Source organism: Esox lucius, chromosome 13 (genome assembly GCF_011004845.1).
Source record: "Esox lucius isolate fEsoLuc1 chromosome 13, fEsoLuc1.pri, whole genome shotgun sequence".
Lineage (NCBI taxonomy): Eukaryota > Metazoa > Chordata > Actinopteri > Esociformes > Esocidae > Esox > Esox lucius.
Window position 1 is genome coordinate 39,033,954 of NC_047581.1, and position 27,001 is coordinate 39,060,954.

The window sequence follows — 27,001 nt, forward strand, 5'->3', positions numbered from 1 at the left end:
CATGGTAATGAGTCACACCAAAGATTGGAAGTAATCGCTGGAATATGCAAGACGCTATGGGCAAAACTCAGTTATGGCATGAAATCTGTGAAGGTGTAGGCTTCTTATCCAATGTGTTGTTAAAGTCTCTGTGTTTTTGGAATAGCTAGGCATTTTCAATGGGACGATCAAGTGACGGGAGTGAACCATTTCATTATCTTCCCAGTTACAAAATTGTGCTAAATGGCACCTTGCTGACAAAGATGACAATCCATAGTTCTGTCCATAAGCGATACAGTTAACCCGTCGGTCAGTCCCTAAGCGACACAGTTAACCCGTCGGTCAGTCCCTAAGCGATACAGTTAACCCTTGCTTCTGTAAGTGCCTTGGAATGTGAGTCAGTGTAGAACGTGAAATGTAGACACAAAATCCGGCAATCAAAATGTATGTAGGCCTACACTTGCTAATAATTTTAAAAAAGTTGTTTGTGAAAGAAAAAGACCTGCAGTAACGCATGGAGCACGGCACTAACGTTCGGACTTGTTGGTTAATTGGTAAGACAGGTTCAAAAGAACGGATAGCACAAGTAACGCGTTGCATCACCACCCACATGACTGGACTGAGTTAGAACAACCTGCTGAGGCCTGGTAAATGATCTGACTACGTCTCTAAAGGCTGCTAACCCGACAACATGCTCAGATAAAAAAAAAAATTCTCCTCCAAGGACTCATCTTCTGGGAATGGATCACGTGCAGCCAGATCACATGCTGTGGTGACCTCAACCGGGCGAGAACCGCCTCGACCAATCAGCTACGACTTTCTGCCGCTATAATTGTGATATAAGCTGTATAAATTTCGTGCTCTCTGCAGTCTGGGTTTTTACTTCTTCAACGAGCCACGCTACAGTGAGTCTAAGATTGATTTATTGGTTTTTATACAGTTTGTTCGATCAAGACGGGGTTTCTCTCAATGAAGAGATTAACAATCTGGGTTTTATTGTACATTTCTAAGCATAGCATTTCAAAACGATTTGAATGGAGTGAAAGTCAAGATTTGTGTGTTGGGAGGGTGATAACATTTTTCAGAAGGATGTTTTCCTTCTGAAGTAGATTTAGTGTTACAAGATTTTGAAACATGTTTGTTTATGTCTCTTTGTTCATTCCTGACTGGGACGCAGCAGTTGGAAAACTGATGTTCGGTTAAAAATAATCATTGTAATTAGGCAAACGTAATTGTTATATCGTTGATAGTTTTTCCTCTTTGTATTCGGTTCTGGTTTTGTTCGGCGAGAACTAGAACGCCTTTTTACGTGTAACCGCACGGCTAAACGGGACCAGCCGAGCACTGGGATAGGCTTGTAAATGTGTAGGCGTCTTTTCCACTAGAAACTAGCCTATTTGACAACAATGTTTTATTTGGATCGATTAAATCATAAAGATTTCATTTTAACAAAACGAACTAAACTCAATTTGTTTGTCATAGCCTATCACCCCCCCCCCACCCCCGTTTAACAAATCACCGAAGCCTCGAAACAACCGCTTCCATCTGTCTAAAAACTTGTTTATCTTTCAAAATGCAAGCAGCTCCTATGAAACTGACGATATCGTCGGGAATACATTGTGCAACGTTCCGAAAAAAGTATGTTACTCAATGTAACAGGACAGAATAAAAAAGTGATGTGGGCCTGTTTTTCTTTCCAGGCCGCCATGTTGCCTCTCCTGACCGTGTTTACACTGTGTTTCTCCGCTGTCCTCTCGGCTCCCAGCCTGGATCCACAGCTGGACGAACACTGGAACCTGTGGAAGAACTGGCACAGCAAGGACTATCATGAGGTCAGTCAGACACCAGCAGGGCTGTAGCCACAAATCCTAATAGGAATGTTGATCTGGGTTGTCCAGTGATCTGTTGTGAAGTGGACTTTCTTTTACTAGAGAATCAACTCCAAAATAGTTGCTGAAACCCTTGATAATGCAATGTACTAATTCTAAAGTGGGTTGCTTCCATGTGAGTTGTGGACCAGATCTGATGGTGTCATTTGTATCTGTTGTTTCAGAAGGAGGAGGGCTGGAGGAGGATGGTTTGGGAGAAAAACCTCAAGAAGATTGAGATGCACAACCTGGAGCACTCCATGGGCAAACATACCTACCGTTTGGGCATGAACCACTTTGGAGACAAGGTATGAGCAAACCAACCAGAAAAAGTATTTGTTGGTTTTGCTGACAACCCAATAATCCCAATGTGTAATATTAGCAATTACATTTCTGCAGATGTTTTATTAGGGCATGAATATGCCACGAACATCATACATTTATCATGATACTTAGGTCATGATACAATGTGTTTAGGCTCATGTTTTCAGTGGCTGAATATCATGACCCAATACTGTGAATTTACTGTGATTAAATATGTTGAGCAACATTTGGAATATGTCTGCTACAAAAGGACAGGGGCACAAACGTTTTGATCTTGGTAGAGTGCGGAGAACCAATTGATTCGTTATTTCAGAAGTAATCTTTGGTGACAGGACATTCTCTAGGGTTGCTCCTCGTCTCTGGAACTCTGTCCCCAAAACCATCCATGACTCAGACTATCCCCGTCTTCCAGCAACGCCTCAAGTCTCATCTGTTCAAAATCCCCTACCCATAGCCACGCCAAATCCCACTCTCAATCTTCATTGTTTTCTCAATAGTCAGCACCTTTTAACCTGTGCTTCTGAAACTGAGGCTTTTCAATGTCCTTGTCTCCCTTTCCCCAGACCACAGGGTTAGAGGTCAGGGGTTACACCTTTTGGTTTGTAAATGGTAACTGTTGAACTCCATGGTTCTGACTCCTCAGACCAACGAGGAGTTCCGTCAGCTGATGAACGGGTACCGGCAAAAGGCTGCCAACCAGAGGAAGTTCAGGGGATCCGTGTTCTTGGAGCCCAACTTCCTGGAGGCTCCCCGTCAGGTGGACTGGAGGGAGAAGGGGTATGTTACCCCTGTTAAAGACCAGGTGAGAGGCCTCGATCAGTACATTAATGAATCATTCAATGGGTGCATTAGTCCGCTGTCCTGAAAGGGACGTTCACCTTGTATGAAGGGTCGGTCTGTAAAGACAATCGATGGACATCCTACCATGTTGTGGCTTCAGTAACGTGACTAAACATGATACTGTAGAAGTTCTCTGGGGTTGCAAGTACAGGTTGTTCTGAACATACTGTACCCCCCCTCCCCCCTTACATACATCAGAACCTTCCTCTGTCTGTACATCAAACCAGTCTGACCACATTCCTCAAAGCTATATGTTACAGGACTCAGAACAGTGACTCAGACATTCAGAAACTGTCAACCAGTGTTTTAGATTAGATTCAACTTTGTCATTGAACAGTACAATGAAATGCAGTTATCTAACCAGAAGAGCAACTGGAGGAGGGCAGAACATTTATCAGTAGTAGAAGTAATATGTATATTACAAGTAGAATATATAGATGTATAATGAAGCAAGTTTATTTATATAGCACATTCCTACATTGAAGCAATTCAATGTGCTTTACAAAGAAAAATATGAAAGTACATGTACTAAATGTGCAATTCAGGCCAATGGAGGAGGGCAGAATTGTACCCTCAACCATTAGATGACAATGTATCCAGTCCCACCCAGTTACCTCGCTACCTGGGTCATGACTAACCAGTCCTTTGGCTTACAGCTTATTTTAATCATTTCATCTCTGTTTAAAGGGTCAGTGTGGGTCTTGTTGGGCCTTCAGCACCACAGGAGCCATGGAGGGTCAAGTGTTCAGGAAGACCGGTACTCTGGTGTCCCTCAGTGAACAGAACCTTGTTGACTGCTCCCGTCCAGAGGGCAATGAGGGCTGCAACGGTGGTCTGATGGACCAGGCCTTCCAGTACATCAAAGACAACAATGGACTGGACTCTGAGGACTCCTACCCCTACCTGGGAACTGTATGTATGACCCCTAACTGTTAACCTTTAACTGTACTTCCATAATAATTGTATCCCCCTACCTGGAGTTTAGCCTCTGATCATGCACTCAGCCCTACTTTTAGCCCTACCGCTTTACTCAGGTCAACACAGACCTCAAGATAGGTTAAATTAAATTTTTCTGCGCCTCCAGCAACAATGCCTCACACCCTGGGCCAGCCTCATCACTGGGCTATTGCACATTGTGGATACTGTGGCCATTTTGAATTTGTCCTTTGGAGTGATTATACAGTAATTTTGTTTTAGGGAGCTGACTTTCCAACCAGTTAGTTGCCTACAATACTCAATCAGGGTTCAACATTAACGATGGCCCGGGGCCAGTAAAACCTGATGTCGAGCCAGTAGACAGTCATTCAGTTTCCCATTTAAATTCATAGTATCGTATTGAAACGTTTGTTTGCTGTATGTCACACTTCCCGCATCGACGTTCGTCTGTTCTCGCTTGCAGATGCGTTTGTACTGCGTCTCCCCCTCGGTGCGGTACAGTAGTGTCGTCTTTTTGACCAATAATATTCAATGGCTCATCTGTTTTGACCAATCATAGAGCATTCTAGATCAGGACCCAAATATGGTATTGTTTGAGGCAGAGCAAATGCGATCGTTTTTGTTTTCGTGGAAAGAACAGGTTCCATGGGTCAAACACGTTAATGGCAATGGACACAGCTGGGTTGTTTATTAAGGGGACAAACAACTACTGAATCTGCTCTTAAGTCCCCGCAGCAGGTCGTGTGTATTGTGGCCAAACGGGCTGTTGACAACCCTGCAGCTGAACCAATGCTCAATTATTTTATGCTTTTGTCACATCAAATAAGCAAGTTTCTTCATAAAAATACGTTATTTATAGTAGCTAATATTTTGATATCCAATTAAAAGCAGGCCAAATTATGTGTATTGCATCTTTATGTAAACAGCAATTGCTTGTATCAGCTCTGTCACATTGTTTAAAAATAAAGTTCGGGGCAGTAGATTTCAGACAACCTGGCCCGATGTGTGCGTACTGACGTTCTTTGTTTCCCTTCAGGATGATCAGCCCTGCCACTATGACCCCAAGTTCAGCGCCGCCAACGACACTGGCTTCGTAGACATCCCCAGCGGCAAGGAGCACGCTCTGATGAAGGCCGTGGCATCGGTCGGGCCGGTGTCTGTTGCCATCGATGCTGGCCACGAGTCCTTCCAGTTCTACCAGTCAGGTATTTACTACGACAAGGACTGCAGCAGCGAGGAGCTGGACCACGGCGTCTTGGTGGTCGGTTACGGTTTCCAGGGGGAAGATGTGGATGGGAAGAAGTACTGGATTGTCAAGAACAGGTAAATGTACATCTAGGATTTATTGATGGTAACGTATCTGTTAGGTAGCTTTATTCTACTGTTCAAAGCACTAGATTGCCAAGAACTGGTAAGGGCCCATTAGGTTTGGAGTAGGTGGTCTGTTCTTTAAGATGTAACACATTCTTTAGAACTTTTCTATATCGACCCAAACTCTGATTATCACTGACTTCTGAGCCTCTAAATTTAAGGGTTTATATAATTTTCTGGGCGGCCTGTGTGCTATGGGAAGCAGGAAGTGTATCTCAGCTGACTGACATTTCTTCCTTGCTGTTCCCTCCAGCTGGAGTGAGAACTGGGGAGACAAGGGTTATATCTACATGGCCAAAGACCGGAAGAACCACTGTGGCATCGCCACCGCAGCCAGCTACCCTCTGGTCTAGTGTGGACCGCACCAGCATGCCTCTAGTCTAGTGTGGACCAGACCAGCATGCCTCTGGAGGACTCTCAGCCACATTCAGGAGCCCAACATTGTTGCTCATGGCAGATAGAATACAGTGAATAGAGCCAGAATCATTCCTTCTAGCTTTTGAGGTACATGTTTGTTCTACACAGTATTTCTATCTGAATGTTCCTAAATGTTGCTGAATGCAGCCTGGGAGGGTGTTCTAACTCAGCAGCTTGTGATGTTATTGGTCCTAGAGGACACTGTTCAACAGCCTGAAGGAGTTTGTGTTCCAAACAGCTCTATTCCCTTCATTATGCACTACCCTTTTGATTTTAATGCTGAACTGGCTCAGTGAGTACTAGTTGGGATGGCCCTGGTTCCTGAAGTGGTTGAATAGCCAAAAACCACATTTTAGGGAGATATTGCCATACTGTTATGGCAAAACATTTTACACCTCTGTTTTAAAATAATTTTCAGTGCGTTTTTAGTCATTGTAAATATGTGATTTTAAGTGTTTAGGTATTTTTTTTCCCCCAGTTTGGTTGATATTGTACAAATGGATTTCTTTTTCTATGATCGATTAAACTTGTGAAACTAAAAGCCCTTTTTCATTGTCTGCATGGCCTACATAAACTGACAGCTGATGTCAACCTCCAACTCCATTTTGTTTGCTGATTTGTTATCCAGGTCAGTAACAAGTTGGTCTCCTTAGAATGTGTGGAATCATGATCTCTCAAGCTGAATATAAGAACCAACATCGCTGGCCATGCTCCCTTACGTTGATGACTGATTATCTTGGAATAATATTTGTTTTAAACGTTCAGACATTCCTGCCCCCCCAGTACAGTGAACAGTCTTCTACTGAAGCTCTTCAGTCTGGAGGGCTGAAGGAAATGGCCAGCAACTAACTGGAGGTTTTCTTGCAGTCAGCTATTAAAAATGCCATTGAAGATAGAGCAGATGAAAAGCTCACAATTGCAAAAGAAGTTACTTTTCTTTCTAAAAACAATACCGTGACCAACTGTCTGGACTCATTCTAGAAACGGCTCATTCATACGAGTCACAGAACCTGTATGAATGGTCACACAAGGGCTTCAGCTGACTGTCGGCATTATGAAAATGTATTGTTGATTGTCTCGGTTAATGTGTGGGTCAACTAATGATTACAAGAGTTGTTGGAATGAAGACCTGGTGCATCTAACGGAGGGAAACATAATTGCAATTAAAGGTTGAATCCTAGTGGGGGGTTTTTGTCACATACTTGTACTTCGTTAACAGGAGAGACCATGGGAAAATGTTTACTTACTGCAAACATCTTTCACTGAATGTTCTGTAAGAATACAGATGGCAATCAATAGAAGTAAACAAACTTAAATAGATGAATATACATAAATATTACGAGTTGAATACAGAGGATTATGTAGAGAAGTACAGCTAAATAAAAAATATACTGTAAAATGAAATGCAGAAGAAAATAGATATATACACTGTATGGCCAGAAGTGTGTAGGCATCTGACCATCACACCAATATGAGATTGTAGGACATCCAATTACAAAGCCATGGGCATTAATATGGAGTTGCCCCCCCACACCCCCTCCTTCACAGCTACAACAGATGCATTCAGGGCTTTGGAGTCTTGCAGGGAATTTGTGCCCAACCAACCAATAGAGCATTTGTGAGGCACTGATGTTGGACAATAAGGCCTGGCTCACATCACCATTCCAATTCATCCCAAAGGTGTTCAGTAGGGGTGAGGTCAGGGCTCTACAGGCCACTCAAGTTCCTCCACACCAACCTCATCGAACCGTCTATGGAACTCCGTGGTGATGCAACAGATAAGTGCTACGTTCTTCAGCACCAGGTGGCCACGCTCTGAGAGTTTGTGTGGTCTACCACTTCATGGCTAGGCTGTTGATGCTCCTAGAAGCATCCACTTCATAATTGTAGCACTTACAGTTGACCAGGGCAGATCTAGTATGGGGGACATTTCACAAACAGACTTGTGGCATCCTGTGACAGTGCCATGTTTAAAGTACCAAGCTATTCAATACAGGTCAGTGTTGCCAATGTTTTGTCTATGGAGACATCATGGCTATGTGCTGGATTTAATGCACCTGTCAGCCATGGATGGCTGAAACACCTGAACTCAATAATTAGCAGTGGTGTCCACATACTTTTGGCCATATAATGTAGAAGTAAATAAATAATTGTAAGGGTTAAAGATGGCAATGTAAGGCAAATATACACAGTAATATGATATATAATACTAATATAATACTGAAAAGATCATGCAAAATGTATTTGCTTGGGGGTTGAATATATGCAGCTTCTTGTAACAGACTTTTACCAGACTATCTTTAATCAGGATCAGACCTCTGTTCTTACTTCAGACAGTTCATAATCAGTCCCAGAGCCTGTAGCTAAATGATATTGGTATTTTTTTAACAGGACCTCTCTATTCATATTGGACCTCCTGTTGGGCTTCTCTCAGAAACTAGTGTTGTCACCAACATACTGAAACTCCCTCTCCCAAATCCTAAACCTAATCCTGATTTACCTCCTGTAGTTCCTGTTATCACCCTCAGGGGTCTAAGTTAACCCATGACAAGTTTAGCAACTAAAATGAGTTCTTATCCAGTGTGACTTACAGTAATACATAGTAGTACATACATTTTCATACTTTTTGGTCCTTGCACAACCCCCTGTGGGGTTTAACAGGGATTTCAGGAGGCGAGGTACAGTATAGCGTTTCCAACTGGAAAACGTAGACCTGATCTTTTTAAGGTTTCAAATGGAGATGTCAGAGTTTGAGTTCCAGTTTGTCTTGAACGCAGCTTATATTTATCCCTAACTTCTAAGTTGATAACCAGCTGACTCTGTCATTCTAGAAAAGTTCGGAGGTCATGGAAACTGACATGTCATGTTTTGGTTCTTGGTGTTGCAGGAGAGGGGGTTGTTGTTTGTCTCTGCCTGACAAACTGGTCCCAGATATTCATTTATTTAGATGAGCTCTGTCTGAGTGCCAGCAATATCCCTGGCTAAACTTCAGAATGCCTCACACGACACAAACCGGTCAGTGCAGGTTCAAAGAGCTCAGTAAAGCATATGAAGCTGTGAGATAATACTTAACATTGTGTTACGGGGCCACAGTATTTATAATCTCTTGCTTACTGGCAGGCTACTTTACTGACAGGATACTTTACTGGCAGGCTACTTTACTGACAGGATACTTTACTGGCAGGATACTTTACTGAAAAGATACTTTACTGACCGGCTACTTTACTGAAAAGATACTTTACTGGCAGGCTACTTTACTGGCAGGATACTTTACTGACAGGATACTTTACTGGCAGGCTATTTTCACCACAGTGCTCTCTACAATCTCTACTTTCCGACTTACACCTGCTATCAGCAGACATACCTTGATAAGGTAACAGGAAACAACCAGACAAGCAGCTAGAGGAGTCAGACTTAAGGTTCTAGATAAACAGCTCTCAGGGTCAGAAATAAGATTCTAGACAAACAGCTGTCATGGTAGAGTTAATTTCTTGACTAACAGCGGGCACCGTTTTTTTGGGTTAGTTTAAAGAGATTTCTGAAAAGGCGTTCTGTTCTGAACAGGTGTCAGATCAATCCTGTGAGGTGTTTTGATGTGAACAGGTGTCAGAAGACCTCTGGGCCCTGGTAGAGCACTACAGGGAAAATGACCATATTTGGATTGACACACAGATAGTTCTTTTGGTATTTCTCTTTTATTTGTTGTTGTTTTGTTTCCTGTTGTCTTGTGTAGTGTGTTCTACTTGTGCTTCTTGATGAAGCTGAGGAACTCGTTAACATCATCAGGGGAACCAACAATAAATGGAACTCTTTGGTGGATGCTGGTTGGAACCACATCAAGGACACGCCCCTCCCCTGTTGTGGCCAGACCTCCACACTGTTCTATCAGGAAGGCAATGGGGTTGCATTCATACAGCAGACGTAGCTAGGCAACACAGAGGAACACACACAGACCATGATTACAATAAAGACTTTAAAGGAGTGATACACTACAATTTAAAGTTATGAGCTGTAGGGATGAGCTATAAGGATGTGCTGTAATTATGAGCTGAAGGGATTAGCTACGAAGATGAGCTATAGGGATGAGCTAAAGGAATGAGCTGAATGGATGTACTATAATTATTTACAGTAATGTTTGTTTTTGTTTCACGTCTAAACTTGTGATTGTATTATTTCGATATAATTTATTTTTTAAAAGTTTGTTCTGAGTCTTGCTGGGTCATTGCTGCAAATGATGAGAATGTATTCTCCGTCAACCCAATCTAGTGAAATATGTTCCCCTTAGCATTACTGACAGACCATTCCCATGTCTCTTTCTTCATTGGCCAGGCTAGCGTTTGGGGTTGGAGCAGGTCAGGGTAAAGGGTTAGAAGTGAAGTGTGGGGTCACTCTACCTTTCCTTTTGGACTCTTCTCATTAGCGGGGTACATGAAGATCCCTCCATAAGCAATGGTACGGTGGACATCTGAAACCATGGACCCTACATACCTGGCTCCATATGGGGAGCTACCATCCTAGAGAGACAGAGACAACACGTTACATCATCAGAAAGGGACACAATTCACTGTTATCAACATAGCCTATTCCCCTATATAGTACTCTACTTTAAACCAACCTATTACCTATATAGTACCCTACTTTAGACCAGCCTATTCCCCTATATAGTACCCTACTTTAGATCAGGGACCATGGGGCACAAATAAACCAGCTGATTTTAATGTTTGTAATATTTACTGTAATAATGAATGTACTATCATTGCTCTGGTAGAGAAGTATTTCACAAAAGAGAAGACTTGATCACAGGGCCTGTGAATGACAGATCGCCTGAATAACACCAGTTACAGAAAACACAGTTCTGTTATTGGCAAATCACTTTCCTGTTCTCCATGTAGATCTCAGAGTCAAATGTTTCTACTGGGTGATTTTCCATTTAGCTGTTTCCTCAACAAAATAAAATGCTGATCCTGTTATCTCAGACATTGTCAAGTGAACATCATCATGGTTGACAAGTACATCGTTTATTTAGACTGAAAAGTGACTGTACGGTTCTAACTCTACCTCTGTGCACTTTCGTTAAGTATGTTGTTTCTTTATTTTGTTTCATTACTTTACCTTCATTACTTTGTTAGCATTATTTGGTCCACACATCGAACAGTTAGGATCGGCCTAAATAATGGCACACACACACTCATCCATTATCATCCAACCCACTTTATGTTTATGGAACAAAGATCAATTGAAACCTGTGACAAAGAATATGTTTGTTTAACAAGTGTATTTTTAGCTTATGTGGATGTTGGTAAAGAGAGCTGTAACACATGTCCTGAACTAATCATGTTTTTTTGTGGGGAATAACATGTAATACTTTGCAGAAGGACCTGTTATAAGCCTGATAGTTCAGATAAGACTCAGGAACTGATGATCCACTAAAATCGACCATCAACAGCAACAAGAGATCAAAGTGCTGGATCTGTGGGCCATAAGGGATAGGTCAAGGGTCAAGGCCTTTAACGCTGAACACAGTTATTGGGACAAGGTTGTGGGGGACTTGTGGAGGACTTCTAATGGGACTTGCAGGTGGTGGCCACAGAACATTGCTCCCTCCTCATCCTTCCTGACTGATTCTTCTCTTGTTTTGTGTTTTGCAAGTGTCCTTGTCACTACTGGTAGCACAAGGCTGTACCTGCAGCCCATTCAGGTTGCACAAGTAATCCAGCTCCTCCAGGTAGGGATCCAGTGTTGAGGGAGGCAGGACTTAAGGTGGGCCAGAACTAGTTTTTCGAAGAACTTCATGATCGTGGGGGTGAGTGTGACAGTTTGGATGTTGTTCAGGCTAAATGCAGACAAAATCTTTGGCACTGGCACAATGGTTGTGGTCTTCATGCACGTAGGGACAACTGCCTGGGCCAATGACAGGTTGAAAATATCAGTAAAGACCTTGGCCAGCTGCTCAGCACATGCTCTGAGCACCCGCCCGGAGATGCCAACAGGACCAGCAGCCCTGCCTGCATTCACCCTGCTCAGTGCAGACGACACTTCTGTGGTGGGGCGTCTGAGGGGGCGTCCTCTTTAATGACTGGCTCTTTGCTGTCCCTGTCAAAGCGGGCGTAGAACCTGTTTAACTTGTTGGTGATGGAGACGTCGCTGGCTGTGGGGGCAGGGTTCTTCGGCCGGTAGTCTGTGATGGCTTGGATGCCATGCCACATGCGTCAAGTGTCAAGTGCTCCTCGATCTGAAAGCAGCGTTGCGTGCCGTTAGTAATAACTGTCAAACCTCACTTTTCTTCCAAGGCTTTTGGTTGGGGAAGGGCTTTATTAGTTTATGGTTGGTGACATTGTTGGTGCAGATGCTGATGTAATCCAGAACGGAGGAAATCTGTGTTTCAAAGTCTGTATGGGAGTCAAGGGTGGCTTGAGTGGCAAACAAACTCCAGTCTGTGTGTTGAAACTGGTATTGTAGTAGTGAGTCTGCTCCCTCTGGCCACACTTTGATTGTTCTCTCTGATGGTTTCACCTGTTTAATGAGGGGTCAATACTTGGGGAGTAGGAACAATGAGAGGTGGTCAGATTGACCCAGGTGGGGGAGGGGAATGGCTTTGTAGGTCACTGGAATGTTTGTGTACACCTGCTCCATTGTATGGTCTCCTCTGGTTGGGAAGAATACATTTTGATGGAATTTGGGACAGTTTTCAGATTTAAGTTCTTCTAAAACAAAAGTAAAAATTGAAGGTTTACACAGGAGTAAGGACCTTCAATACGGGGCTGAGTATTATTTATCATAGATCTAATAATAGCAATTTTCTGATTAAAAAGGTTAAGAACTTTTCCCAGTCTGCAGCAGTTGAGGCCATGTCCTGACTGATGCTGGATTAACAACACGGTCAACAGTTTTAAATAAGAACTTTGGGTTGTGACAGTTTGGTGCAATTAGTTCAGACAAATACCCAGCCTTCACATCCTTAATTACCTTATTATAAGATAAAAGCAGCTCCTTCATTTAGATGTAATGGACATTCTAGTCATTTTCCATGTTCGTTCTGCTTTTCTTTTCTGCTTGTCTTCTTAAGGTTTCATATGTTCTCATCTAACCAAGGGTAAAGTTATGTTTCAGGTTTGACCTAGATCTAAAAGGATTTCATCATGATGACCCTAACCCTAATCTATTTAGTGAAACATCAGTACTATATGTGGCATACAGGTTTTCACTATGACTAGGAAAAATAGCTGAACATTTTGAAGCTGTCTGTGAATAAATGTTGCGAGAACTAGGGTTATGATTTTCCTTTTTGGGGAAACCATTAAGCAGGACAAAACAATAAAACAATACTAAGATGATCAGACACAAGATTATTCAAGGTAGTGTAAAAAGAGTAAAAACGAATCCAGTGTCTGACCATAATTATGGGTCTGACCAGAGACATGCTGTGTCATGTTAAATGAATCTTTCAACATACAGTATGAGCCAGTGATAATGTTAATTGCAAGGTAATGTATTAGCTGGGGATAATGTATTGGGCAGTGGAGTGTTGAACGCAGCCCAACTCTTCAGCCCTGGCGACTGATGAGCCACACCTGTGGACTACCAGGACTTGTCAGGGTGGGGACATCCAGACTCCCAGACAGGAGAATTACTGACTGGGCACAGTGAGGGAAAGCGACACTGCCCTGCAGCCCTGCAGCCCTGCAGCCCGACATCCAGGTCTGTGTGCCAGTTCCGTTCATAAAACCCCTGAATGCTTGTTTTCATGTGTTTGTAGTCTGTAGTGATCAGCTAGAGATAGTTAATATTGTACTGAAATGTCTTAGCTAGAGATAATGTATATTGTATTAAGATAATGTATTTTTAATTGGCTTGTATTACCTGGAGTGACTGAGTTGCCGGCTACACAGTGATGCATTCTGGGAGAGGGAAAGTCATGTGTTGATGAGTCACCACTTAAAATGTGTCATCGGTGTGTGTGTGTGTGTCATCCATATGCTTTAAAGAACAAGCCCTTCTGCTTTTTATCCCGATGTTTGCACAAACACAAACACAGCCATATACAAGCACACACGCACACACACATACACAAACACACACATACACAAACACACTAATGACAACTGATAGAACGTGACTCAGCAAATTTCCGAAATATGTCATTTTGTCACGGAAAGGCAGAGGAAAACTGACAGCTGAAAATATCACATTAGTATCCCTCTTAACTTGAACTCTAAACCCCTTGCTAAATATTGACTTTAACACTTTACATAGAGAATGTCACACTCCACATAGATAAGCTGTATCTGCTTCAATCCTGGGCTCCTGGAAAGGCCAGAGAACCAGGAGGGTTAAACACATGTAACATCAGGTCAGGTCCAGGAGGGTTAAACACATGTAACATCAGGTCAGGTCCAGGAAGGTTAAACACATGTAACATCAGGTCAAGATGACCTCATAGAGCCCAGGAATGGGGATTGCTGTCGTGTATAGACTTGCATGGGCCTTGGATCCTCCCTTTGGGATTACCTGTGTCACCATAGAAACCTGCTGACCTGTGAATATGCTGACCTGTGAACCTGCTGACTGTCCCGTTGTAGAAACATGTTGACTGTGTGTTTCACAGTTTAGGGGTTAGAACCTCCTGTTTCCTCAGGAAAGGCCTGTTCATAAATGTGTGACCAAATTCTGTGTTTACCAGTGGATTGTGTGTTCAGCAAATCACAAGCTTGACTGGTTGTTAGGGCACGCCAAGCCTGCATGCCACTTGAGGCGTGTAGTAACTGAGTATGTGTCCCAAATGGTCTACAGAAAGGGAATGAGGCTCTGGTCTAGGTATACTGTTTTTGAAATGGGGCACCATTTGGGATATACAGGGTGTTTTAGGTGTGTGGCTGTTTTTCGCTTCATGTCAGTTTTCCTTTCACTGTTGAGAAATGATCTCCAGACAGAGGTTGTGTGTTTGTTTACCTCAGGGAATTTCTTGTGCTTCAGGTACTCGTTGATGGAGGGGTGGAAGTATTTGGCATATCCTTCGTTTAGACTGTAGATCTTTCCTTTGGGCTTGATCTTCACGTTTCTCTCTGTCAGAATGAACTCTCCAATTGCCTAGTAATAAAACAACTCCAGGACAGTTAGATGACCTTGTACTCATGTTCTCTCTCTCTCTCTCTCTCTCCCTCACTCATGCTCTTTGTCCTGTCAGTTGTTCTATTTGTTTTACTGCCTGTTGAGAACACAAACCTGGCCTGATTGCGTTGTGGATTTCCACGCACTAAGTAAACTGTTGTAAATTAGTTGTAATAAAGGTGGAAGGTTATAGTGGGGCACTAGGCTGTGTCTGTTGTGAAAATCAGATTGGTTAGTAGTTAGAGAGGAGAGGGTATAAGGCACAGGGTACAGAGTAGTAATTAGGGTGTACATGGTATTAGTTAGGAGGTGCAGTGTATTAGTTAGGGGGTACAGGTAGTAGTTAGAGTCTACAGGGTGGAAGTTAGGGGGTACAAGGTAGAAATTATAAGGTACAGGGTATTATGGGGTACAGGGTAGTAATTATGGGTACATGGTACTAGTTAGCGGGTACAGGGTAGTAATTATGGGTACATGGTACTAGTTAGCGGGTACTGGGTAGTAATTATGGGTACATGGTAGTAGTTTGAGGGTACAGGGTATTAATTATGGGTACATGGTACTAGTTAGCGGGTACAGGGTAGTAATTATGGGTACATGGTACTAGTTAGCGGGTACAGGGTAGTAATTATGGGTACATGGTAGTAGTTTGAGGGTACAGGGTAGTAATTATGGGTACATGGTAGTAGTTTGAGTGTACAGGGTAGTAATTATGGGTATATGGTAGTAGTTTGAGGGTACAGGGTAGTAATTATGGGTACATGGTAGTAGTTTGAGGGTACAGGGTAGTAATTATGGGTACATGGTAGTAGTTTGAGTGTACAGGGTAGTAATTATGGGTACATGGTAGTAGTTTGAGGGTACAGGGTAGTAATTATGGGTACATGGTAGTAGTTTGAGGGTACAGGGTAGTAATTATGGGTACATGGTAGTAGTTTGAGGGTACAGGGCAGTAATTACGGGTACATGGTAGTAGTTTGAGGGTACAGGGTAGTAATTATGGGTACATGGTAGTAGTTTGAGGGTACAGGGTAGTAATTATGGGTACATGGTAGTAGTTTGAGTGTACAGGGTAGTAATTATGGGTACATGGTAGTAGTTTGAGGGTACAGGGTATGGTGGAACTTACTGGGTCTAGCATGAAGAAGTTCACTCCCTGCCCAGTAGAAAGGGCCACCAAGGTAGCGCTACCATAGAGGGCGTATCCAGCAGCAACAATCTTGTTTCCAGGCTGCAACGCATCCTTCTCTGTGGCATCTTCAGTTGAATTCTGACTCAACAAATTGATGGACAAACAGACAGGCAGAAAGGCCAACCGGCAGGGAGAATCATCAGACAGAAAGACAGACTGCACTTATTGAGTCATGAGATTGAACAATATTACGGTTCTATACCGGAAGAGGTGGTTAGAGCTTTACAAACGACATGCAAGTTGCGCATCAACATGTAGGATAAAGATAGAGTATAAACATCATGTCAGCTCTCACAGTTATAGATAGAGTATGAACATCATGTCAGCTCTCACAGTTATAGATAGAGTATGAACATCATGTCACCTCTCACAGTTATAGAGTGTGAACGTAATGTCAGCTCTCACAGTTATAGAGTATGAACGTAATGTCAGCTCTCACTGTTATAGATAGAGTATAAACATCATGTCAGCTCTCACAGTTATAGATAGAGTATAAACATCATGTCAGCTCTCACAGTTATAGATAGAATATAAACATCATGTCAGCTCTCACAGTTATAGAGTATGAACGTAATGTCAGCTCTCACAGTTATAGAGTATGAACGTAATGTCAGCTCTCACAGTTATAGATAGAGTATAAACATCATGTCAGCTCTCACAGTTATAGAGTATGAACGTAAGGTCAGCTCTCACAGTTATAGAGTATGAACGTAAGGTCAGCTCTCACAGTTATAGAGTATGAACGTAAGGTCAGCTCTCACAGTTATAGAGTATGAACGTAAGGTCAGCTCTCACAGTTATAGAGTATGAACGTAATGTCAGCTCTCACAGTTATAGAATATATCGGATCGGTGCAGCTTCTGCAGTAATGCAGTCGATGTATCGGTCTGTCGTGGTGAAGAAAGAGCTGAGCCGCAAGGCGAAGCTCTCGATTTACCAGTCAATCTACGTTCCTACTCTCACCTATGGTCATGAGCTTTGGGTCATGACCGAAAGGACAAGATCCCGGATACAGGCGGCCGAAATGAGCTTTCTCCGCAGGGTGGCCGGGCGATCCCTTAGATATAGGGTGAGAAGCTCGGTCACCCGGGAGGAGCTCAGAGTAGAGCCGCTGCTCCTCCACATTGAGAGGGGTCAGCTGAGGTGGCTTGGGCATCTTTTTCGGATGCCTCCAGAACGCCTTCCTGGGAAGGTGTTCCGGTCCCGTCCCACCGGGAGGAGACCCCGGGGAAGACCTAGGACACGCTGGAGGGACTATGTCTCCCGGCTGGCCTGGGAACGCCTTGGTGTCCCCCCGGAAGAGCTGGAGGAAGTGTCTGGGGAGAGGGAAGTCTGGGCATCCCTGCTTAGACTGTTGCCCCCGCGACCCGGCCCCGGATAAGCGGAAGAAGATGGTATGGTATGGTATGGTATCATGTCAGCTCTCACAGTTATAGATAGAGTATGAACATCATGTCAGCTCTCACAGTTATAGCAGTATTCAAGACCTGCTGAAGCTGCTGTATCAATCAATCATGTAGTAGATCAATAGGGGGTCATTATCAGAACCCCAGGTTCTACTGAATGTTTTATTCATTTGAGTCTCTGAATGTCTACAGTTAGGTCTGGAAATAATTGGATATTGAAACAAGTTTTGTTATTTTTGCTTTTTACCTAAATATATTCAAGTTACAGTTACATAATGAATATGGGCTAAAGGTGTAGTCTCTCAGCTTAAAACTGAGGGTATTCACATCCAAATTGGAGGAAGGCATTTGGATGCTGTTGCTGTGAACCCACAACATGCTATCAAAGGAGCTCTCAGTTCAAGTGAAACAGGCTATCCTTAGGCTGAAAAGAAAAAGAGATCAGAGAGATAGCAGGAACATTAGGAGTGGCCAAAACAAGAGTTTGGTACATTCTGAAAATAAAAGAACCCACTGGTGAGCTCTGCAACACAAAAAGGCCTGGACATCCACAGAAGACAACAGTAGTGGATGATCGTAGGTAAAGAATTATGGGTACATGGTAAAGAAAAACCCCTTCACAACATCCAGCCAAGTGATAAACACTCTCCAGGAGGTTGGTATATGGAGCAGCATTCTCTGGACAGATGAAACTAAGGAAAAAAGTATAGAGAAGGCTTGGAACGGCTCATGATCTGAATCATAACACATCACCTGTAAAACACGCTGGAGGCAGTGTGATGGCATGGGCATGCATGGCTTCCAATGGCACTGGGTCACTAGATAATATGACGGAAGACGGAAGGAGCTGGATGAATTCTGAAGTGTATAGGGATATATTGTCTACTCAGATTCAGCCAAATTCAGCAAAGTTTACTGGATGGCGCTTCACCTTACAGATGGACAATGACCCAAAACATACTGTGAAAGCAACCAAGGAATTTTTTAAGTCAAAAAAGTGGAATATTCTGCAATGGTCAATCACCTGATCTCAGGCCGATCAAGCATGCATTTCACTTGCCGAAGACAAAACTTAAGGCAGAAAGACCCACAAAAACAAACCACAACTGAAGACAGATGCAGTTAAGGCCTGGCAAAGCATCACAAAGGAGGAAACCCAGCGTTTGGTGATGTCCATGCGTTCCAGACTTCAAGCAGTCATTGCCTGCAAAAGATTCTCGACAACGTATTAAAAATGAACATTTTATTTATGATTGTGTTATTTTGTCCAATTACATTTAGTCCCTGAAATAAGGGTACTGTGTATGAACATGGTTGCAATTCCTAAACATTTCATACAATATTTTTGTTCAACCCCTTGAATTAAAGCTGAAAGTCTGCACTTCAATTGCATCTCGATTGTTTCATTTCAAATCCATTGTGGTGGTGTACAGAGCACAAAATATTAAAATTGTGTCAGTGTCCAAATATTTCCAGACCTAACTGTATATTCTGTAGGTCTTACATGTTTACATGAATCATGAAGTTGTTAGTGGCTCATGTCTAAAGAATGTGTACATTCCTGTTAGAAGCTCCAGAAGTTGATTCCATTGGTTAGCATGTTATCAGGCTGGGAGGGGGTTGGGCAGTTACCTCATCAAGCTGAAGGAGGATAGAAAGACACAACAAAACAGAGTGACCATTAGGAGGAATGGATTTACAGTGGCATTTAAACATCTACATATCTATTATATTATATGTTTGGCTTTTCTGCTGATTATCTGCTACATTTGGAATATATAGCATGTTGTTTTATAGATTGCTGTGTTATAGATGTACTGACCCTTTTGTAGATGGCGAAGATGGTTCCTATAGATGCCAGACAGTCGATGTTAGAAGACCCATCGAGAGGATCAAAACACACCACATATTTACCCTGGGAGGAAGGGGTTATTCACAGTGTTATTATTACAACTGGATAACTTCTGGTTAAACTAGAAGGTTTTAAACAACATCATTTATCCTGGGATGAAGGGGTTACATTTGTATAATTTAGAGAATTATTTACCAGGGCACAACAAAAGACTTGTCAGATCGTGGATTTGAACAAGCAACCCTTAATTTGCTAGCCCTACACTCTAACCCAGAGGTGGGAAAACTGAGGGGTAGAACAAGTTTTGAGGGGTAAACAACACACCAGCCTACTCTTATACATCTGAATCGAACTTATTTACACATTATAATGGACCTATTGTATAAATGTTTTAATTACTGCCGCTTTTCTGCAAATCATTTAGGATTAACAAATTACAAAACAAATGTGGCCCTCCATATAATTTGAAAATCCTGATGTGGCCCCTGAGAAAAAAGGTTTGCCCTCCCCTGCTCTAACTACTAGGCTCCAGTCAAATGTGGGTCTGTTTAATCAGAGGGAGCCCCCTAGTGGACAGTCCTAGCATTACACCAACAGGTCACATCAACAAATTGGCAGATCACACACACACACACACATACAATCAATGAGTGTCTCCTAGAAATAGAATACAGTAGAGCAGATGTTGATGAAACCCATTTAAAAAGCAATGAAGCCTGAGAATAAACTATAATACCATAATATGTCTGACAATAAACTATATAATAATACTGTAATGTTTGTTTAAACTATGTTTTGATGCTATAATATATGTATAACACTGCTTTAATACTGTAATATAGTAACTGTGTATGACACTGTTACTTTACTGTAGTATGTGTATGAACAAACCCTCTTCTCCTTTGGGGTGATGATCACATGCTCGTTCTCCTCTGAGACAAGGCAGCAGGTACCATAGGAGGACTTCAGCATGTTGATGACCAGGTCATTAGAAAGAACATCCAGCTTCTTCTGGTCATCCCCAGTCGTGTTCACCGTCCCCGCAATGCCCTGTCTGGAACACACACGCACAAACATACACACACACACACACGCACAAACATACACACACACACGCACAAACATACACACACATACAAACACCCTGCATCTTCATCTCAATGCTTGGCCACATTCCACATTACTTGTCAGTCAGAACTGCTGTATTCATCCATGAAGCTGTTAAGCTAAGCACTTTGCTGGATCCTATAATGCAGGTCATCCATCACAAGCATCATGGTGTCAGGCTGTATGTGTCAAAGGGTGTTTGGGTAGTACAGTCATTTGTTTTTACTACACAGGCACGGTCACAGTGCTTATCCATCATTACACTGCTCAGACATGGTCAGAGTGCTCAGCCATGGTTACAGTGTTTAGCCATGTTCACAGTGTTCAGCCATTATCACAGTGCTAAGCAATGATCACAGTGCTCAGCCCTGGTCACAGTGCTCAGCCATGCTGCCGTACAAAGGCAAAGGGCAGTAACTACACATTTGGTCAAAATTGAGTTAAGACTCAAAATGGGCTTTATGACATCTGTTCCGTCTTGTGACAAAGTCTCCTGGTTCAATTTTGTCACGTTTCAGAGAACCACAAAATCCAAGCTATTACTAAAGCAAACCGTTGTGAGTGATATTACTGCTTTCTGCCTTTGTTTTCCCGGTTATGACACTGCAGATACCGTGGTCTGCCTCGGTATCCTTATCCCGAGGGGGATTCGAATACTGTTTGTCCCGTGTGTAACACTACCTTACACAGGACCAATACCAGCCAGCTAGCCTATCACAAACACCATGGCACAATCCCATGGGAAAATGATGGTTGAACTTGCGTTAAAATGCGAATATCCAGAGAAAGTTGAGGAAGATGACACCTAGCGAGGCAAGTTACAGCTTTAGAATAGCTAAATAAGTTACTGGCTAGCCTGCTGCTAACAGATTAGACAGACAGCCTACTACTGTAACGAGCCGGTGGTGCAGGGAACAAGGAACAAGCTATCATAACGAACGCCATGTATTAAAATAAACACGGAAACGAAAGCACTGACAAACAAAAGGGCTGAATGTTTAAGAAAAAAACGATAACCTAGAGCAAATGAATTGCTTATTAATTAAAATAAAACAATTCTAATGCAAGCCAACATATTAACATTTATTTTGTGTAAAATGGTCATGATGCTTTGCTTCATTATGACAATGAAGATGACAATTTCTTCAAAGTCAATTTCTTATTGAGCTCCTGATCTTGAGGCTTACAACTGAGCATTTTCCACATTCACAACTTGCAAACATCAATAAAACTATTAAAGCTTAAAAACAATCAACGTAGTAAGAAACAAAATAAGAAAATTGGATGAAAACATTTAGTTTGTAGATACAGCACTTTGCCTTTGCAATAGTGTTTTTGTTGTTTATGGTCATCCAAAGGTCATGATGTTTTGTGGCCTAGCATCCAGTTTACAACAGCTAGTTAAATGCCTGATTCATATAACAGCTGATTTACCAAAGCTAGCTAAGAAGGCATTACATGAATGCATTACAACTAGACCATTAACAATGATCAGGTGATGATCATGTGACCTGTATAGTTATTTAGTTTAAATTATCCTGGATATGGATGGGTTTTAACAGGCCCAGGCCAATGAGGTCTGAATGCGGTATACCTACTGCCCAAGAGCAGGTATTCAACAGACAGACAGCCCTACCGACCCAGGTAGGTCAGGCTGTGCTGGAGCACATGTTCATCTTTATGTCACAGGTCATGATGTTTTGTGGCCCAGCATCCAGTTTACAACAGCTAGTTAAATGCCTGATTCATATAACAGCTGATTTACCAAAGCTAGCTAACTGCATAAATGATATAGTACCAGATGATTCAACACAGCTAACTAACTGACTGACATATGTTATTATATGAAAATAATAAATTGAAGTGTGATTAATTTGAATACTAATGTCATTTACTGGGCTAGGAAAAGAACAACTACTAATGTTACCAGAAATACTCCTGTTTTTGAGCATGTGATAAAAACATAAAGCTGACCAGTTGTAGGCCTACTCCATTTCCCTACCCTGATTTTTTTATAGTAACATTATGATATAACTAATACCAGCTGATTTACTACAGTTGGTTAACTTCATGGCTGATGTACCAGCTGATTTACCACAGATAAGTGCATGACTGATGTACAGTACCAGCTGATTTACTACAGTTGGTTAACTGCATGGCTGATGTACTAGCTGATTTACCACAGCTAGCTAACTGCATGGCTGATGTACCAGCTGATTTACCACAGCTAGCTTACTGTATGGCTGATGTACCAGCTGATTTACCACAGATAAGTGCATGACTGATGTACAGTACCAGCTGATTTACTACAGTTGGTTAACTGCATGGCTGATGTACTAGCTGATTTACCACAGCTAGCTAACTGCATGGCTGATGTACCAGCTGATTTACCACAGCTAGCTTACTGTATGGCTGATGTACCAGCTGATTTACCACAGATAAGTGCATGACTGATGTACAGTACCAGCTGATTTACTACAGTTGGTTAACTGCATGGCTGATGTACCAGCTGATTTACCACAGATAACTGCATGGAGTAGCCTAGCAATAGTATCATGTTACACTTGCCTGAGGGACTGACTTTCTTACAGCACTAACCCCTGTCTCTTAACCTTGAACCTAACATATAACTCAAACATTTTTAAACCACAAGTGTGTATAGTCACAAGTGGGAATGCAGAGAGACAGAATTTGGACACCAGGACCCCTTCAATTAGAGATTGGCGAGATAATACAGATGTAGGTCTACTACCAGAAAAGGTGCAGTCACAGATAGACCTACTAACATGAGTGGTGCAGTCACAGATAAACCAACTAACATGAGTGGTGCAGTCACAGATAAACCTACTAACATGACTGGTGCAGTCACAGATAAACCTACTAACATGAGTGGTGCAGTCACAGATAAACCGACTAACATGAGTGGTGCAGTCACAGATAAACCTACTAACATGAGTGGTGCAGTCACAGATAAACCTACTAACATGAGTGGTGCTGTCACAGATAAACCGACTAACATGAGTGGTGCAGTCACAGATAAACCTACTAACATGAGTGGTGCAGTCACAGATAAACCTACTAACATGAGTGGTGCTGTCACAGATAAACCGACTAACATGAGTGGTGCAGTCACAGATAAACATACTAACATGAGTGGTGCAGTCACAGATAAACATACTAACATGAGTGGTGCAGTCACAGATAGTTCATCCAAAAACAATATTTCAGTGACAGTCCCCTTACCCCGAGTTTGTCCTTCAGGCACATACAGTCATGTTTTAAAAACAATCCATTATTCAGCGTTAGTAGCATCGTACAAATTCATGAATGGAAACTGTACGTACCCCTTTCACAAAGATACATTGCAAGCAGAAAACTACTGTAAAACTAAGACAAGTGGTGTTGTTCACCTTAAAGAACATGACAATGTTATATTCCTCAAAATAGTTAAAAAGTTTTGCGATATAATTCTAATTTCAAATAAAAGGGTACTTCCTGTGTTTTGCCGGTCAGTTTTGTTCACAATTGTATCAATCTACACATTCGTTCGGGAGGAGTAAGTGTATACACAGTAAAAGAAAGTATTCGCTAGCTTGAAAGCAAGTTACCTATTTTGTCTTTGATATTTACCACAAACAGTCAAAGTTTATTTTCTTGAGAGAGAAAGTAAAATACATATATATTATGTGACGCTGAATACGAGCAGGAAGACTTTTTTTCAGGGGATAGAGCCTTACTTGTTCTAATCACAATACACAGATGATGAATTGACAGAATAGAAGCTTGGAGAGCAGCTAAAGGGGGTGATAGTGATCACGTTCATCCCCAACCCTTGCCCAGAATATCCAGAGGCAATGTGTTCTGTGTGTATTATAACATAACAATCGGAAGTATTACTTACAATCTGTCTTGTCTCCACGGGTTGAACTGGGTAACTTGATGGAATTGAATTCGTCTTTAGTCCTCTTTTAAGTGAACGTGGGGCACGATCCTCTTTATTAAAATTGTTTCTCAAAAAAATTGTTGGCTGAGTTGCTCCATTGATTCTTCCACAATACGACTCAGCAGAGGCAGAGGTACTGTCCCAATTGCCTATCTGTACATAGCTTGTTGAGTTTAAAGTTCACGCTCACCTCAATGACATCCCTGCTGAAGAACTGAAGCTGAGTATGGTGGCTATAGGAAATAGTTCACTAATGCCAGTTTGAATTCAACCAATTCTGCCGGCTGATTCGTCGGTGTACAGTTCCATGCTACCGCTACAGATCACTGAATGTAGTTTGAAGTGTTTTGCGCTTGCAGTGCAGCTTTGCAATAGTGGTACGAACCGTTTCCATTCATGAATTTGTACCATGCTAATAATGCTAATTATAGACTGGAACAGAGCTGAATAATGGATTCTTTGAAAAAATGACTCTATGTGCCTTCTGGAATATCTCTTCGTAAGTGAACTTTGTGCAAAATTTGAATTTTGGTCTAACTATCTTTTTAAAAGAGTGTTGCAGTAACAGGCAGGCCAACTAACAGGAATGGTGCAGTTACAGATAGACCTACTAACAGCAGAGGTACAGTCACAGATAGGCCTGTAAACATGACTGGGGCAGTCACAGATAGACCTACTAACAGCAGTGGTACAGTCACAGATAGGCCTGTAAACATGACTGGTGCAGTCACAGATATGCCTACTAACAGAGGGCATACTTACAAGTGTGCGAGCCCGGCCTTACGCACAGCACATGAGATGGCTTTGATGGCAGTGAGCATGGAGTTTATGAGCTGGGTCAGTTCTCCTGTCGCCCCCTTGACATGACGACCCGTCTCCATGACGAACCGAGTCAGGGTCCACACATCGGTGTCAAATTGGGAGTTATCTGACATGTTGTATTAAGGTTATATCTCACTGGGTCTGGGTTAGGCTGCTTCCTCCTGAGTAGAACAAAGAGCTAATGTGAGTTGTACAGTTGCGCTTCGTTAGTTGCACGAGAAATACAGAGTGTGTGTGTGTGTGTGTGTGTGTGTGTGTAAAAGCAGCTGTTACAGAGAAGGTCTGCGTCATTCCAGGACCATCCTTGAGTTCTATTTATGACCACAGGCAGAAGAGTGGGAGTGGAGAGTGTATCAAGTGGCAGAAAACCTTTAATGATGGATATAGTTGAACACAGACCACTTCCTTATCATGCAAGACAAGTGGACAACACTTTTCTCCAACACTCATTGACAAATGTACAACACTCATTGTCAATGTACTAACACACATCCTGTTGCGAATCAGCTTGGAGAGTTTTATGGACATTTAGTCATTGATAAAGAAACAAAACATGTCAAATCAGAGCCTAGAGATAGAGTTTAACTGGAGGTGACGTTTAGGTTTTACAGGAGGTGAGGGTTAGGGGCTTTACTGGAGGTGAGGGTTTGGGTTTTACTGGAGGTGAGGGTTAGGGGCTTTACTGGAGGTGAGGGTTATGGTTTTACAGGAGGTGAGGGTTATGGTTTTACTGGAGGTGAGGATTAGTGGTTTAACTGGAGGTGAGGGTTATGGTTTTACTGGAGGTGAGGGTTATGGTTTTACTGGAGGTGAGGGTTATGGTTTTTCTGGAGGTGAGGGTTATGGTTTAACTGGAGGTGAGGGTTAGGTGTTTAACTGGAGGTGAGGGTTAGGTGTTTAACTGGAGGTGAGGGTTAGGTGTTTAACTGGAGGTGAGGGTTAGGTGTTTAACTGGAGGTGAGGGTTAGGTGTTTAACTGGAGGTGAGGGTTAGGTGTTTAACTGGAGGTGAGGGTTAAGTGTTTAACTGGAGGTGAGGGTTAGGTGTTTAACTGGAGGTGAGGGTTAGGTGTTTAACTGGAGGTGAGGGTTAGGGTCTAACTGGATGGTGAGGGGTAGCATTTTAACTGGAGGCAACATTATGGTTTGGCTGGAGGTGAGGGTTAGGGACTTTACTGGAGGTGAGGGTTAGGGACTTTACTGGAGGTGAGGGTTAGGGGCTTTACTGGAGGTGAGGGTTAGGGACTTTACTGGAGGTGAGGGTTAGGGGCTTTACTGGAGGTGAGGGTTAGGGACTTTACTGGAGGTGAGGGTTAGGGGCTTTACTGGAGGTGAGGGTTAGGGACTTTACTGGAGGTGAGGGTTAGGGGCTTTACTGGAGGTGAGGGTTAGGTGTTCAACTGGAGGTGAGGGTAATGGTTTTACTGGAAGTGAGGATTAGGGGTTTTACTGGAGTAAAGCATGCTGCTATTAAGGGAAAGAGAGACCTCCATGTCACCTTCATCAATACACTAATAGTAACTCTTCACCAAAAAAAATACCTCCACAAAGTTTACTTGTTGATTACCTGTTATAACTCTAAGATGTCTTCTCTTTACACCAGACATCTCTTATACCAGACATTAATTTTCACCAGACATTACTTCTCACCAGACAGGCTTTCAGAAAGAGCAGTGAATTGATATTACATCCATCATTGCTTATCATCCAGGGAAGTTATAAAGAATATGATTCCACTTTTTCTCACATCTAAACCAAGAATAGAGTGCCTGAAGGAGTTGGCTGGGTCAGTATGCTCTATAAGGCTTCATAGATACTAACAACATAGATACTGTTG

At 42.4% G+C, this 27,001-nt stretch overlaps 2 protein-coding genes across 2 annotated transcripts; one reads left to right on the forward strand and one right to left on the reverse strand.

Annotated features, from left to right (window-relative positions):
* Positions 1-781: 781 nt before the first annotated feature.
* On the forward strand, positions 782-6,338 carry LOC105030216 (cathepsin L1). The gene is made up of 7 exons (XM_029124789.2): positions 782-884; positions 1,680-1,811; positions 2,033-2,155; positions 2,815-2,973; positions 3,699-3,923; positions 4,984-5,270; positions 5,572-6,338. The coding sequence occupies exons 2-7, from the start codon at positions 1,686-1,688 to the stop codon at positions 5,669-5,671; spliced, it is 1,020 nt and encodes a 339-aa protein (XP_028980622.1). The 5' UTR covers positions 782-884; positions 1,680-1,685; the 3' UTR covers positions 5,672-6,338.
* A 3,057-nt stretch (positions 6,339-9,395) lies between these two features.
* On the reverse strand, positions 9,396-25,406 carry fbp2 (fructose-1,6-bisphosphatase 2). The gene is made up of 8 exons (XM_013131554.4): positions 25,106-25,406; positions 20,185-20,347; positions 19,264-19,356; positions 19,074-19,082; positions 15,973-16,113; positions 14,685-14,822; positions 10,130-10,249; positions 9,396-9,660 (listed from the first exon to the last, which is right to left on the reverse strand). The coding sequence occupies exons 1-8, from the start codon at positions 25,276-25,278 to the stop codon at positions 9,475-9,477; spliced, it is 1,023 nt and encodes a 340-aa protein (XP_012987008.3). The 5' UTR covers positions 25,279-25,406; the 3' UTR covers positions 9,396-9,474.
* Between the last annotated feature and the right edge of the window lie 1,595 nt (positions 25,407-27,001).